This window comes from Heterocephalus glaber, unplaced genomic scaffold (genome assembly GCF_053883595.1).
Source record: "Heterocephalus glaber isolate CG9 unplaced genomic scaffold, H.glaber_assembly_v1.0 deba00001472, whole genome shotgun sequence".
Taxonomy (NCBI): Eukaryota; Metazoa; Chordata; class Mammalia; order Rodentia; family Bathyergidae; genus Heterocephalus; species Heterocephalus glaber.
Window position 1 is genome coordinate 47,265,392 of NW_028258315.1, and position 16,922 is coordinate 47,282,313.

The 16,922-nt window shown below is 36.5% G+C and overlaps 1 protein-coding gene and 1 long non-coding RNA gene across 3 annotated transcripts in view; one reads left to right on the plus strand and one right to left on the minus strand.

The window, feature by feature from the left end:
* Positions 1-400: 400 nt before the first annotated feature.
* LOC147826356 (uncharacterized) lies at positions 401-8,665 on the minus strand. Its single transcript, XR_015439494.1, has 2 exons — positions 7,817-8,665; positions 401-5,104 (listed from the first exon to the last, which is right to left on the minus strand). It is a non-coding gene; the product is annotated as an uncharacterized LOC147826356 (long non-coding RNA).
* Positions 5,098-16,922, plus strand: part of Tafa1 (TAFA chemokine like family member 1) — a 491,038-nt gene continuing 479,213 nt past the window's right edge. For both annotated transcript variants that reach the window (XM_004854175.4, XM_004854176.4), the window contains exons 1-2: positions 5,098-5,274; positions 7,191-7,311. In XM_004854175.4, coding sequence (XP_004854232.1) covers positions 7,194-7,311 — 118 coding nt within the window. In that variant the 5' untranslated portion in view covers positions 5,098-5,274; positions 7,191-7,193. The remainder of the gene's footprint in view (positions 5,275-7,190; positions 7,312-16,922) is intronic.

Below are 16,922 nucleotides of genomic sequence, written 5' to 3' on the forward strand. Positions count from 1 at the left end.
ATTGTTTGCCTAAAATTTGGTTGTGTAGTGCTTAGGTTGTGGGAGTTAGAAGAATATGAGTCATAGTTCTTCAGTCTTCTTAGAAGTATAACATTAGTTCAATCAGTTAATTTCTTTGAAATTTGTTTTCTCACCCTTAAAATAGAGATCATTGTAATATGGATTTATTAGCATTTTTGTAAGTATTAAGTGAGACACTACATGTAAAGGTCTTGCCAGTGCTTGGCATTAAAAAAGAGGTCCATCTCTCCCAAAAAATAAGTATTTATATATTTGCATCATAATCACCAATATCAACTCACATTTTCTTGTTATGCTTCCTCTGCTTTATTTTCATCATCCATTTCCTCTTCTTAGCTTAGGTATACTTTGAAACAAGATAAGGTACAGACTAGGGAAATAAATAAGCAAGTATATATGTTTTATTTAGGCACCAAAGATAAGACATACAAGTTAGAGATGCTACTGCATGTTACTTATGGGGCACAGGCTAGGACTTTATGGTAGATGGAATTTCCATGGTCCTAGGAAAGAAAATCTGCAACACAAATGATTTATGAAATTAGGCTCTGGGAGAAAGATGGGGTAGCATTACTACTTAGCCAAGGGAAAAGGCATATTACCTTCACATCATTTGGGTTTTAAAATAGACACTGTGAACTGACTGACGGACAGCCCAAATTACTGTAGAGAAAAGGAACAGGGCTTGAATGATACAGAATATACATGAATTCCACATAAGGTGCCATGTCAATGATCCTTTTATTTAATGTCACCATTTTCATTAGTCAATTGAGATGGAACAAGAAAAAAAAATGTCAGAGCTGTGAAATCACAACCAAAATGTGTTATTTCAAGAAATACTTGGAGCTGATTTTAATGGTGTACATCTAAGCCTCTGCATTGGACTGAAATTTGGCATATTTCTTAGTACAGATGTAATTTATTTAAATTCTTTTAGTTGTTTTTAAATTTAGAAATATGCATAGACATAAAATTTTGTATGTTTCACATTTTTTTCCTGCACATTTGTGAATCAAATTATCCAATTTATTAATTGGTTTGTTGTTAAACTGAGCTAAGGACAGCTTTCATTTTTGTTTTTTCAATTTTTCTTTTCTGGTGCTATGTATTGAACTCAGAGCTGGATTGCGTTAGGCAAACAATACCACTAGGTTAAATACTCAACGCTGAACTTTCATTTCTCATAAGAAGAAATGAGAAGTGTAGTAATAAAGGGAATAAGGGACTTTCTCTCCTTGAGTAAATGCATGGTAATACTTGCGGCTAGATTCAGGATTCAGGTCCTTCCTTGGGCTTTCTAAGTAATTTAATCATACCAAGTAAAAGTGAGGTTGTTTTCATTTTTAAAGACATTTATAATCATTTGGAGTGACAAGCATACTCCACAACTAGTACAATTGGACATTTCTGTTCTCTTCATTCCTTTGTTCCCTCAGCCTCTAGTGTCTCTGCCCCATCATTGCTTTCCTCCCTCCAGTTTCCACCCCATTACACTGCTATCCTTTCTTACCCTATCCCCACTTGTTGTTATGCAGGGTAGTTTGCTGAAGGTTCTTGGTTGTTTAACCACTTGGACTTTTTAAAAACTTTAACAGCCCCAATTACCTTTCTGAAGTCTTTCTCCTGAATATGGGTCTCTATGGGAGAAGTTCCAGTGAAAAGGATTTTCTTATGTGCATGTAGATAAATTATACTGTATTCGAAATGTGTGTGTTTAAGAGTTTGGGCTGGAACATGACTAAAACACCCAAATGCTTGAAGTATCAGAAATTCATGAACTGAGATGGCTAAAACAATGACGCTGTAGTCCTTTATCTTTCAGACATTGTGTTGCCATGACAAAGTGGCAGAACAGAGCATAAACATGGGCCACATGATCAGCTTGTAAGTCCTGGCTTATAAGAACCCTAAGGGGATTCCAATGAAATAATCAGTGCCTTGGACTTATCGCTGTCCTGGTCAAAAATTTCCAATAAATTTCTACTGCAGTGGGTTCTGTGAAGAGAATTTTAATCTCTTTATAGCTTAGACAAGTGAGTGGAATATAACACTTCAATTAAGAAATGTATAATATAGGTTAAAGCCTTTATCAGTCAGGATAGATGAGGTTATGCTGCAATAACAAACTCTTTCTTACTTAATGTGTACAGCCATTATGGGTTGGTGAGAGAGAAGGAAAACTTATGCTCACTGTAGTCATTTATTGATCCAAGCCAATCATGCCGCTAGTCTGTGTTTCAGAATCAGAGAAATCTGTAATGTCTTCTTGTTTGTACTGGGGATTGACTCTAGGGCCTTTGCACTGAGCTACCTCCCTGGCCCTTAAAATTTTTTTTTTTTATTTTGAGATAGGTCTTGCTGAGTTGTTAAATTGCCTAGGCTGGGCTGTAATGAGAGTCCTGGTATTACAGGTATGCACCACCACACCAGGCTCAGAGAGATCTAGAGGTATTCTTTCAACAATTAAATGTTCCTGCCTCAAAGTGATACTATTTCTGCTGACATCCCATTGACCAGAAATTTATGGTTCATCTAACCGTAAAAAGATCAATATATGCAATCCTACTATGGTCAGAAGATGGAAAGCTCAACTTCTCTAAAAATGTGAAAGTAGTTTTGTTCTGGTTGGGAAAATGGACTAAATGACCTTAAAGTTCAGTATTTGCTGATGATCACTGGTAACAATGCAGTGAACTACAAGGTATTTGGAAGGAAAAACAATAGAACTGTATTGCAAGTCTTGCCTCAAGAACATCACTTAAGAACTATTTTTCCACTTTTGGGTTTTTGGTTTTCATTTTAAAATATTTTCAACAATGCCTGTCCCAGTGCCCTGAACACAAATCATGAGTTGATGCTCTAAGTTTATTAAATTGAAGTGAGTTGTAGTTAAATTAATTTGACTCCTAGAAGTAAAATATATAATGGCTACTTTTTCAAAATGATAGCCTTTATTAGCAAATGTGAATTTAATTTTAATTTTAATTAATTAGCATACCAGAAAAATAATAACTAATCATAGGATAAGACTATCTTACCCACTTGTATATTTCAAATGCCTAAAGTAATATATGCCTCTTGAATAAATGAATAGCAATTTTTGTGACTGTTTTAATGTTAAAGAAATAAGACAGTATAGTGGTAGATTTTTTAAAAATTATTTTTTCTATAAAGTACTTTAACTCACTGTTTACAAGACAGACTCTTTGGCGAGGGGTGCATGTGAATCCCTGGGGTTTATCCCCAAATGCAATCAGTCAATCAATAAAAGAAATGAGCTTTTCAGCCAGATCATATGGGTTTGAAATCTGCTTTATCTCTCCATAACTCAGTTATCTTGAATAAGTTCTTCGGCTATTCTTTCTTTGTCCCATGTTTCGCATTGGAGAGATAGAAATAATAATACTATTCATCTTAAGGGATTAGTAAAAATGATGAAATTATACTTTACAAGACATAGTATAGAATAGAACTAGCACATAGTGAAGGTTTGGTAAGCAGTATCTGCTGCTGTTGTGGTTATTATTTGTGCCTTGTACTACACACTTAGTGTAAACTTTCTAAATACGCACACTAAGAATAGTAATGAACTACAGAAATGAAATATGCAACACCAAGTAGAACTATGGCTTTCTGAGATTAGTCTTAGATTAATATTTACTGTAATTTTGAAATTTATTTATTTCCAAGTTTTGATGAACAATTGTTATGTTACAAAGATCTCTTAATTTGTTTTGTACAGTGTGAATAGCCAATGGGAAAAATAATGAGTAATGAGGACCTCCTTCTGTTTCACCCTGTGTAACACAAGAAAAGATAATAGTTTCCAAAGATGCACAACAGCACTGAACCTTCTTTATAATCTCTGCAAAGGGGAAGAGAATATCCTAAGAAATTTTGAAAAGTTTTTAAGGGAAGAAAATTAGGAGAACTACCCCAGTTTTAAAAATAATATAAAAGACTAGACAATATGATCTGTGATAGTGAGGATCAATTTGATCATGCTTTCTGCTCTGTTGCAAGAATCTATCACATAGTAGGTGTTTTACAAGTGATATGTGAAGCAACTGAATGATTATTGCAGAGAATTAGTACTAGTGCAATCTATAAATGAAAAGTAGGTCACCTTACATGCATCTTTGAAGTTTAAGTACAATCACACTATATTTCTAAAGGAGGAAGGATTCAAACCATAGTATTAGAAACAAGACTGACCTTTCAAATGTTTCTTCTCTCTATCCCAGTATGTTATTTTAGGGAAAGCAAAATATTTAAAAACAAGAATCTTGAGCATATTTCTTCATTAAATCTCAGTCTGGTGCTGAAGACGACATATTAAACCTGTTCAAAAAACTTGGAAGGTTTTGGGGGTTTAAAATCATAAATGTCTCTATTGTATCCCCAATATATTCTATTCCAAGATTTAGCAAAATTAACAAAGAGAATTAAATTAGTATAAGGCTAATGATAGTTTTTGTTAACTTACAGACTGAAAGAACATTAAGAGGTAATAAATAGCATACATTTCATTTTCCTATTTACTGTTAGAAGCCTAACACCCATTAACACTATCAATATTTTGCGAAGTATTTTTTTCTTTTGTTTCTCCTTTCTTTCTTTACTGCTTTGGCAAATGAATAGAATCAGAAAATGCTCTAACATAATACATCAGGCAATATAGAGTTAAAGCACTGCTTGAGTTCTTTAAGAGTTAGGGACAGATATTAGAATTCACAGGCACTGTAATAGGAGGTAATGTCACTTTAAGACATGTGATACTTTAGAGAGGAGGGATGTATTGAAACAGACTACTGCTACTTACAGCACCGTATAGCAGCCCAGCTCTTACATTTCCCTGCCTAACTCTGCTGTGAAGGCACGGAGTGGGGATGGTCCATTGGTGACTATAAACTGATTCTCATCAGGAAGCTGCACATTATCTCACCATCACTTCAAAGGTCTCGTCAGGCAGAGGTGACGCCAGGAGATGATTTAAAGGTGAAAATGACAAGGTTTCCACCCCTCAAATGTTGGCTCCTTTTCTGACAATACGGTCTGAATGAACCTGATGTCTTCTTTACTGTGGAAATAGGATCGGAGAGAAAAACATTTTTTTATTCCTGATAAAGAAGATTGTTGGGAAGCTCTTTTTTTAAAATCTCATAACTGTGACATAGATGGATTTTAAAAAGTGTTAGATCTTTCCAATGAACACTAATAGAGTACTCTGCTCTTGGCTGGATTTTTCAGGTAAGAAGCCTCTTTAAAGATTTAAGATCCAGAAAGCAGATTTGAAACATACTCAGCCCTGTCTAGGGAACTGTTCAAGGCTGGATGTATTATTTGGGGGAAAACACTAACATCGGAACTACCTCTCTGTAGAGAGTGAGCACAGAGAGAGATAGGCAGGAGGCTCAGAAGTAATGCTGAGAATTAAAGAAAGTTAAATGCGAAGAGAGAAAAAAAGGAAAATATAAATGTCAAGTCACAATAATTTTTTTGAGGGCTAAGATCTATGTGGGTAAAGAAACAAGCAAAAGAAAGCAGAGTCATTGAATAACAGTTAAGTTTTCATTGTGGTGGGATTTTTTTAAAGTTTTGATTAATTCTTAGTGCATTTTAGCAGTGATTCTCTTGCAGGAAATGCATGCCGATCACTTGATCATCTCTGTTTGTCTTTCTGTAATTTGCAGGGTACTCTGAAAAGGCCCTAAAATGCATTCATTGTAGAAGTCACAGGAGGGGTGTTGCTATTTTTCCTCTGTGGAGGAGAATGCATTTATGTTATCCCAATAGTTCTGAAAAGAATGAAGTAAAGTCTGCTATACACAAAAGTAAACAGTGGGCAGTGAAAGTAATTAGAGAGTGGTCCCTCTGAATCACCAAGAGGGTACCAATGGCACCATGCTATTGAAAACAATGTTTTTCTACTTTGTGCTTAATTATAATTATCACTATTTGTCTATTATAGTCCCCAAACCCTCTATCTCACTTCTAAAACCCACAAATTATCCTGTATCATGTGCATAAATATATGTGTATAATGTATATTTTTGCTTTCTGAGCATCATAGTTTTTTTAAGAGTGCCAATTTTGAATAAAGAATGAGGCTACCCTGGGAGGTCACTAGCACGTTTTCAATGTATAGTTGCAATTATTGAAGGGTATCATTTGGCAGTGGAAAGGAAAACAAGAGACAATCTTGTTTCCACTGCCCTCTTTGCTTAAGAGAAAAGCATATAGTTAACCAGATTCTTGTGTAGAAAATGCCTCCAATCACTGGCTGAGTGAGGATGAAGCTTCAAGTTTGATTAATTTGGCAATATGAAATGCAGCATAAGGTGTTGTTTGAGAAATTGGACAATATGTAGCGCAGTTGAGCCTCTGTAGCTCCTAAGATTCTCATAGGTACAGATAAGAGTGTCAAAGTTTCAGTGCCTGAGAAAAGGTATATGTTCATCCATAAATACATGCACCACCTGTATATGCATATTCATCACTCCCATACAGCAAATGCCACAATGGAACCTTAGGAGGCAAAGCAGTATTGTAAATTACAGCAGGCTCTAGGATAGATGCATAGATCTTACATCTGAAACTCATTCTGGCTGAAGATAATTCTTTCTGATTTTAAGTCCAGCCAGAAAGATCAGATATATCGGATGACAACATGCCTCTGAGAAATGATTACTTAGTTTAGAAGACAGCATTGAGATTAAAAATTCATGACTGTAGAATTAAAAAAAAAAAAAGAACCCACTTTCTCCTTTCAGGCTTATGTCAGACTTGCAATGAAGTTAGAATGAACCAGAGTCTGCAGCTTTTCAATTCCTGAGATAACTATAGTTTTCAGATCATTGTGTAAAGTCAGGTTTTTAGTTGGCATGTAATGTTTCCAACTGCCTAATTAACAGAAACTTTATTTTTGTATTTTGGCAATCCTTGGAATTTTATTTTGCAGAATTTAAAAAATGCATTTATGATCTTCTGGAAAGGGTTTTGCCTCAATTCCAGTTCCTGGCATGACCTCTGCTGGATCGTTATTTCTCACCAGCCAAGTAGCAAAGGAACATGACGTCTGAGACCTCCCTTTCTTCATCAGTGGGGCTGACTGAGCTGGGGGTTTGAAACCAGGGGTGACCTTTTGTGTCTCATGTTCTCTTTAGAGAATGGCAATGGTCTCTGCAATGTCCTGGGTCCTGTACTTGTGGATAAGTGCTTGTGCGATGCTGCTCTGTCATGGGTCGCTTCAGCATACCTTCCAACAGCACCACCTGCACAGACCAGGTAAGGCGGGGCTGGCTCACTGCAGCCTCCTCCACGTTCACCCCTGTCTCCTTAACAGATGGCCGAGTGCAAGTGACAGAAAGTGCTACAGTGTGGGCAGCTGGCCTTTGAGTCTCAAGACATATTGTTGGCTGGGAGCTCTGGGGGCAGGAGAGTATATGAAAATGCCTTAGAGGTCTTTCTATTTATTTCTCCAAAAAGTGGCTTTCTCTAAGCGACCCCTCCACACCCTTCCACATACCTGGATAAATAGAAGTCTTTTGTTATTTATGCATGCTTTGGCCAATAGCACAACATTCTGCAAAAGGTGGTAGATAACTTTTAAGACTTGAGGATTTTTTGGGGGGGGAGGGTATTATCTTTGCATGTTTACTTCTGGAATGCTCTCACCTAGTGCAGATACTATAACATCAGTTTCGATGAGGCTAAGGATTGTGTTACAGATGTTAGTCCTCAAACTAACTTTAGAAGTTGTCAATGAAAAAGAAATTCAAAAGTGACTTACTATTTCTTGTCTGATTTAATTGGCCTTCTTTCTTTTCTCCCTTCACTTTCTGTTCTTCTAGCATGTTCAGTAGCTTTTTCTTTTGTTTCTCTCTCTCTTCCTCGTTTCCTTTCTAAATTCTTTTTTATTTTTGTTCTCCTTTTTGGCAGTTTTAGGAAAAAATTTCTTCTCGTCATTATTTTTTGTTTTTCCTACATAGAATTTTTAGTTCTGGACTCATTTTGCTTTCGTTGTCTGCCCATTTAAAGCATATTTCTTATCCTTTGCTGGCTTTTCTCTTCGGGGTAGATTTTTCTCTCCTCCTTGGAGCGTTGTCCGGTTTTCTTATTCCAGTTCCTCCCAGTTCTATTGTGCTTGCCTTCCCAGGAGGATTTCCTTCCGCGTTCCCTTTAGCTGGGGTCTTCGAATCCTCTCACTCCATCCCCTCCCCCCACCCCCTCCCTGCTTCTGGTGGTCAAGTTCAGCCTCTGGGGACCAGTTGCGCTGAGTTCCCGAAGGTCGTCAGTTCTGAAGAGCTGGGGCCCTTCAACCCCCCTGCAAATCCCTCGCTGTCCTTGTATCCGCCCTGCTTCTTTCTGCTGCGGGTCCGGGGTCCACGGCCCGGTCTCTCCCTGGCTCTGGGGCAGGCCTGAGCACCAGTCGGGGGCTCCACAGCACCGTCCTCGGAGCCACCTCCCGGTCCCCCTCGCTGTCTCCAGGGCGGGCTCAGCTTCCAGTCTGGGGCAGGCTCGCGAGCGTGGTGCAGCCCCGTCCCTCTGCGCGGGCTCCAGGCTGCGGTCCAGAGCGAACCACCCAGGCTGAAGCGCAGGGCGTCAGCGGCCTGTGCGCCCGGGTCCCCAGCCCACTTCCTTCCCCAACCCTGGGTCAGGGAATGAAGGCGAGGGGGCGCGGGTGCCCCTGCAGGTGGGCATGGAAACCGCGCTGTCTCTGCTGCCCGCTTGTATTTGTGCGTCCTGTGTCCAGAGCCTGGCGTGATGGAGGGAACACAACCGTGGATTTGGGGATCCCTGTGTCCCTGTTTTACCTTCAATCACTTAATCACCAATTTGTTCACCAAGAAATGTTCCTGCAGTCATACAAATACTGTGGAAGATCTGCCTTCTTTGTGTATCTCAACAATAAGAATTCATAATGAAAACACCTACTAATGTAAGTAGTTCAGACAGGGTTCTCAGGGTTAATTCACGCTATTTAGTTAAGTCCCTATGAAAGTGGATGTAGTGCCCAGCTCCTTCGCCTCTGGAAAGGGAAATTCCGAGGGCTTGGTTAACTTGTCTTAGGCAGAAAAGCCAGTAGCTGTTCCTGATTTCCCCTCCAGTGCTGTGTCTACGGGAGGGAAAAATGGCCAGGCCAAGTAACCTCGGGGGGGGGCGGGGCATGAATCATGTAATACTCGTGTAATTTGTGAAAACTTCCAAGTTATGGAACACATGGACTCACTCGAGCTACAAACCCATTCTGAGAGGAGACAGAGGTAGAACTGGTGAGGACAGCATATTTTAAGTCTGTCACTTAACATGACATGACCTTGGCCCAGTGGCTTTTCTTCCCTGAGCTTATTTCTCCATTTGGAAATGTGTTGGGGATATAAATAAATTAACTTCCAAGAAAGTATTTGCAAACTGTAAAGTTCTTCATAAATATCAGGAATTACTGATGTCCCATTTAATGGATGACAACCTGCAAGTCGGATGTTGAATGACTCCAGTTTTAATCTACACAACCAGGATAGGACCCTAGTTGGTTTTTCTCCTTTGCTGTTGTTTCTTTTTAAATCAGGTGCTACATGGCTAGAACATACCACCAGATGCTGTGGGTGTTATTTTATCCTCTATGTGTGTAATCCGGCAATAGTCCACTTCAGTTTGCAAAAAGCTTTCATGTAGATTGTCTCTAGTAATCAGTTAATGTATGTTTTTTGGTGGGAGGTCATGGCTGTTATGGGTAATAAATTTATGTCTTTCTAGAGATTACTATTAAAATATCGTATTTTTAAACTGAAATTCATATTGGGTTCTGACTGAAATTAAATTCTATGTTTATTTTTTCTGTTGTCTCAGAATTTACTTATTACCAAGCAATGCATAGTCAAACTGTACTTCGGATACCCCATAAACTGTAGCATTGAAATCAATTTCAGCTCCAAGTGCTTACATGTTGGAGACCCATCTTTGCTCCATTGCTGAAAAGAAGAAACTATAAATATCCCTTTTTAGATGCAAAGAGATTAAAATTATATTAAGCTGAAAGTCCGATGGTTTTGGGTAATACGATTATTCAACTTTCTTGGGTTTTGGGGGCAATAACTGCAAAGATTAAAGTGATAGATCTTGGTCATAGCAATATTCTTGATTATTTCAGCCAGACTCCTTAATACAATCTTCTGTTTTTATTTTAAGGGTAAGAATATGCTTTTTCTGATGAGAGCTGTGACGTTTTTCTTTGTGGGTCTTAAATCTTCAGGGACACTAATGAAATGTGTATGAAAACAAGAGAGAAATCAGGGCCAGTTATCTGTGACAATCCACCCCTAAATGAGCAAATAAATAAATAAATAGCTGGATAAATGAGCAAAAAGGAAAAAGCATAATCTCATTTTCTCAATCGGTTAAAACAAGTGACATGATGAAAAAAAATGAGACACCAGCAGACCCTGAGCTTTGCTACATTTGCCTAAACTTGAAAAATCACCCCCTTCATAAAGCAAGAGCAGGCAGACTCCGCCTGCATACCAAGTATCCAGGAAATGTGCAAAATGACAAATTTCTCACTTGGGCCCCTGAACAGGGGGAGATGAAGGCTTTACAGCTGCCCCTCACCTGCTAAGGAATGGCTGCCCCTCCACCTCCCGCCAGCCCCTTCCAGACAGCTCTCCTGTCCCTTCTACAGTAAGACTGACAGTGTTCCAGTCACGAGCAGCCAATTTCAGTCTTTCAGGAAATAATCCACTACATTGACAGATGAGTGGAATTTGAAGCAATGTTCCCCTCTTTCAGACTGGGCTGCACCTGGATGGCATCAGCCAGCCAGGGTCCGTTAGGGGAAATGGTTAGAGATTTAGGCCAATTTCTGCTGTCATACATGAAATTGGAACAGTATTTTTGTGAGGCCATGAATTTGTGATCTGTCTTCTCAGTGCAGTGGGTTTATACACAAAACAGAATGAGAATATGCTAACTAGAAAATGGACTGGTTTTAATGTATTCGCCTGCAGTCTCTAAGTACTTCCTATTTTTCATATTTATAGTATTAGGAATGCACCATTTATTTTCAGTTACTCACTAGTTAAGGAAGATTAAAATAGTCAATCAAATGAAAGTGAGTTTTAAAATTACATAAATGAGTAAAATGTGCTATGGATTAACAGATATATAATTTTGATAATTTAGTATTTGGCTAGATCATGTTTTTATTTGAGGAACGATGTAGGAAGTTACCATAACAACTTGAAGAATATCTGTGCCTCTTCCTCTTTTTTATTTTTTTCATACTAAAGCCATAGCAAGGACACTGAATTTAAATAAGACAGACTGAACAATGATAATTTAAAAGTGGTATTCCTATTGTTTCAGGTAATTAAAATAGACAGCTTCAACTCTTTATAATTACCAGTGTTTGTGAACAGGGGAAAAAAAGGATGAAATTGCCAAATGTAGCTTTTAATTTGAGTTGTTTGCCTTTATGGAAATATAAATTATGACAGGTGTTTTAATGGTTACTTAATTTTGGGTGTGTGGGTTGGTGTGTGTGGGGTGTCCTTGAAACTTAATAAAACATGGATTATCTCAAAATTCTTTAGCAAGAAAAGAGTCCTCAGGATTCTTTTGTAATTTAAAATTGCATAGATAAATTACAAGAGACAAGAAGTTATAAGTATCTAATGAATCATTTATTCTTCAGTCACTGCTATTTTATTGACGGGGTTATATGAAAATGATATATAAAAAGATTACACTGAATAGAATTGTCTATATAATTTATACTTGACAAGATTTAAAGCTATATTAAGCAAACTATGTATGTTAGAAGTACTCATTTATGACTTCATTATTATATACTGAACATCACCATCTACTTTAAAATACGGTATTTTTTGTTAAATAACTCAGAAATATGCCTAGACACCTTACATTTATTTTTACCTTTCCATTCAACACTACTTTTTAGAAAATGACTTAAGGAATATGCATTAGAATACCAAGATGCATTACAGTTAAGGGTTGTTTTATACTTTTAATATAAAAGAAATAGTGTGTACAACTGTGGTTGCATATTGGCTTTTTAACAATTCCTACCCAAGTGAGGTCGCTAAGCATAGTGAATTGGTCTAAAGATTAGAGCAGACAGGTTGTTATTTTGTGTAAACTGGGGATAGTAATAATCCATTGATCATCTGATGGATGATATTGACCTCATCCTAAAGTCAGAGTGCAGCTATGGACATTTGATAAATCTTAAAATATCAAAACAAAGTAGGGATGAAAATAAATTTCTCCTGTCAGCCCATGAACTTTTAAGAAAACGGTTATAGTTCTGTATTAAGTGGGTACTGATTTGAGCTCAAGCCTACTGCTTCAATTCATAGTTAAGGAAAATAGTGTGATACCACACTCCAAACAAAAATATTTAGAAGTGGCACATATGAACATTAATTTTCAACTGCTAATTTCTTAAAGTTTAAAATGATGATTTGAACTCTTCTAAAAAAACCTGTTTCAAGTTTAAACCCTGCTTCCAAAATCTCAGCTTTTGAGGGCACCAAAACTGTTGTGCCATTTTTCAAAAACAATTTGGCAATGACTCTCAAAGCATGAAATGTGTAAATCTTAACACACAGTTCCATTTCTAGATACATAAAGTAAAAAAATATTGGAAAATGTGAAAAGATTTATGTATGTTAAGGTATAGTCATTGCAACAATGGTTTTAATGTCAAAAAATGAGATCAGTTTCATCTCCATCAAAATGGGGTTGGTAAAATAAATCATAGCATAACTCCACTCAATGGGATTCAGGGAAGCCATTACAAAGGATGAGATATGTTTATGTATGGTCATATGGAAAAGTGTCCAAGATATACTGTGTGAGGAAAACAATGAACAGAATACTCTGCTTCAAAATTATTTTTTGAGAAAAAAATCATATTTGCACATGCACAAAAAATGTCAAAAAGGAGGTAAACATCCTTTAGAAAATACTAGTTAAATCTAGTGAAAGGACTGGAATGAACTACACTTCTTAATTACTATAATTTTGTATTTTTTATTTACTCTTGCTCTGAGCATATATTGGTTTTAATAAAAAGCTTAAAATATTATCTATAGAGAGCTTCAATTGTAAAGTTAGAGATCTATCACCATTTCCAGATGAAGAAAAAAATAAGAGAATATAAATAAGAAAATATCATAAGGCCCTTTCCTTCTTAGAGCCTCAATGTAATAAAATGTTTAGGCCAGCATTTCTCAAATTATACTTCATAAAAACTCTCCCCTCAAGATTCTCCTTGTGAAAAATATTGATTACTGGGAAAGCACGGATGTGTGGTATGTTCACTTTTTGGAATTTTGCAGTGAGGGTAAATGTATGAAGGTTCTGGAAAGATTTGCAGATAAGAAACTTGATTTGATTTAACTAAAATTTTCTAAACTGTTTTTATTCAGGCAACATCTACAGTATCTATTCACATCACATGCATTAAGAAATGTGGGCCAAAGTAATGTGGAATCCTGTGCTATTCACCCTTAAATTTCTCACTATTACTAAGGTACTTGATTTGTAGTAAGTGCTCAGAAAACACGTGTTAAATTATTAAGCAGAGAAAGAATGTTCTGTTGGAATCTGATACTCTTCCTTTGGTGTTACTACTTGTGTGTGAATGTTTAGGTGTATGAATGTTTAGGTAAGTGAATGTAATGGTATATAGGTATTTGTGTGAGTGTGTATTTACAATTTGTATCTCAAATGGAGAGTGATAATAACATTAAATGATCAGTGTAACATATGCATTTATGGGTATATAATGTAGATATTTAACTCTATTCAATATTCATGAAAAATAATACAATTTTTATACTTTAGCAAGTATATTTATGGGTACATTATAAGTAGGGAACATATATTTATAAATGTTCCCTAAGGATTTTTAGTTGCAATATGGGCCACCCCACCAATAGTTTTAAAAGTTCTTACAAGGGTGGTTTGAGAGACTGAAAAGGAAGATTTGCTCAGCAAATAGCTAAAGGCCTTTTACATTTCAAATCTTTTGAAACCAATAGAAAAATTCATTTTATCTTTGTAACAGAAAGGACATAAGACTGGATGAACAATTTTTCCTTTCTTTAGGGTAAAGAAAGATGAATTCTTTTGTCAACAGTGTATGCAAACTAATTGAATCCCCCAAATATAATGTCCTCAAAGCAGATAGGGAACTCTCTTGGCCTATTATTTCTTTCTGCTTCCCCAACTTTATGTCATAAAGGTCCAGAGGGGGGGGAAAGCAATGGTATAATCAAAGATTTTCTCTTAGAAGATGGATTGAATGCTGAGCAATCTACTTATTCATTAAGTGGACCCTTCCTTCATGGGGGAAGGGGTCCACTCAAGTCTTACCCTATGCCCAGGAACACAGAACACCTACATCCTCAGGTGTGGCCATTGTTCTACTGATACTATTACCCGCTGCATTTATTATTGCTGCACTTTCTCTTGTAGGGTGCCTCCATGTCATTCAGTAATAAGTTCAAGTTAACTGAGTCTCCATACATCTATGGGGTTTTTCTTATTTCTCCCTTGTGTGGATGGAGAATGGACAGATTGAGTCACATTCTTTGAAATGAATATGGAATGTCAGCTCCTGGGTTTAGGTGAATCACCATACAGTGTTGGGGGCAAGTGATCTAATGCACCTGAAATTAACCATGTGTCCTGGATTATGGCCAAAAGACCAGTAGGACCTACTTCCCATGGAAAAATATTGAGTAGGAATTCAATAAATATTTGCTTATCACACTGGATTTAGTGAAGCAAGAACTTTATGTCCTCTAAAATTCAACTCTTAGTAGGAAAGGAGCATATTAATGTCTAATGATAATGATGGATGAGCACCAGAGTAGGAGTCAGAGGCTGTATCTGACAGGCTCTCATCTAAATTATCAAATTGCAAGGATCCAGATGAGGCAATGAAAGAAATCAGTGATGTTCTTATTGCCCCTTAGCTCCAAAAAGATGATCCATGTATTTAATCCATGATGTATAGTCTGTCAAATAATGAAGCTTTAAATGGCCCAGATAACTGATTTATTCATTTTATCTGTTTAATACATCAAGATTCAGCACAAAAATTACCTTTGAATACTTAAAAAGGCTTTTAGCTGAAACTATTTAAAATCTTTCTGGTGGGCAAGGCAAGACCTACATGGTAACAAAAATATATTGAGCCAGCTTAGGGGCCAAGCATTAAGAATTGTTGAAGACTGTGGCAATCCAAGAGCATATACAGTACATATTTAGAGGGGACAGTGTATCCTTACCTCTACCTGAGATAAGCCCAATGTGGGTAAATCATCTAATATCTCAAGGCAAACCAGAAACTTAAAATTTTATGTATGATTTCTTTACCTTGCAGAAGTCAGGGGAGGGCCAAGCAAAACCTGACTTCAGGCTCTGTCCCACTCACAGATTGTGCATAATCTCAGAGGAGATTATCTCCAGCTTCAGCATTTTATAAGTCCTAATAAATTCATCAAATATCTTTATATGAGCAGCATGAAAGGAGTAAGTATAGGGAGGCCCAAAGAGGATAGTTTAGGCACCTCTATCTCGGCCTGATTTAAATTATGCTCACACTTTAGTCTTACCCCAAGTTAGGCCAACAGACTACAACATTGTGAATCTGAGCCTCTTACAGGTTGCTGAATTGAATTGTATCACTAAGACGCCAGTAAACACAGAAATTTTATAAAATGAAGACAGTGTTCTAATCAGAGGTCTCATTTAAATTTCAGCTAAAAATCAATTAATTTTCTGTTAGATTAAGGTTCAGAGAAAAAGTAATCAGTAAATGTAATAAAACAGAGAAGTATCAGGCAACACAGTAATGCCTATATAAAACTCTTAATTTAATGCTTTATTAAAGTTCTCAAAATCTAGTATGCAGCCCACTAGTGGGTTATAAATATGTCTTGAAACCCAGGGTTTCTTTTCTTTTTTTTCTTTCAGGCAAATGATTTAAGATTTCATGTGGATTCATTTTATATAAGAATAAAAGCCATTTGTTAGTAAACCAACTAAGTTATCATTCTACTGGAAATGACATATAACTAAGGTTTGCTGAGCTTTCTTAGTTGAGTATTCTACTAAGAAAATTGGCTGCCAGCTCTTGGAAACATAGCAAAGTTCTTGCATGCAAATAATTAGAATTTAGCCAGTTTTAGGAAGGATAATTTGTTATCAGTGTATCACGAGGTGTTGTTTTAAATTGTGAGTGATTTTCAATTGCTGTGGTTCTTGCTTTTTAATTATAAATTAGTGTTTGTTTAGTTTCCTCATTATTGATGAAGTTTTCTGTGAGATGTTTAGTTAACCCTATAGTTTGAGTGACACATGTTTACATATTTTGTATTTCAGATTTTCTGAAGACTGAGTCATTACTGAATTGCGGTTCAGAAATGATTCATCTATATTCTTATTGCTAAAACATAGTATAGATAATCACCTTCAAGTTTGCTTATATGTGACATTTGCATGTGACTTTTTAAATATGAGCTATGAACTTCTGCAACACAGTCTTATGATTATAATGTTTTTCTTTTATTTTTATGTCCATAGGAATTGTTATATAATGAAAGAGCAGGTGAATGGATTTGTCTTATTTTATAAAAATAATTAGTGATTCAAAAATGCTTCTTCCAAGAATTTATCACCTAAGGATTTTTCTACTGGGAAGCAGAAACAAATAAGAATTGGATTCTTTTACCTCTTTAGTGTGCTATGGCCAGCAAAGTTTGAATGCCACTTTTATAAAAAAAAAAACAAAAAAAAACTGTACATAGACGTCAGCCTTCATAGAACTCTGAATTAAAAAAATAGATGTGGTTGTAAAAAAATAA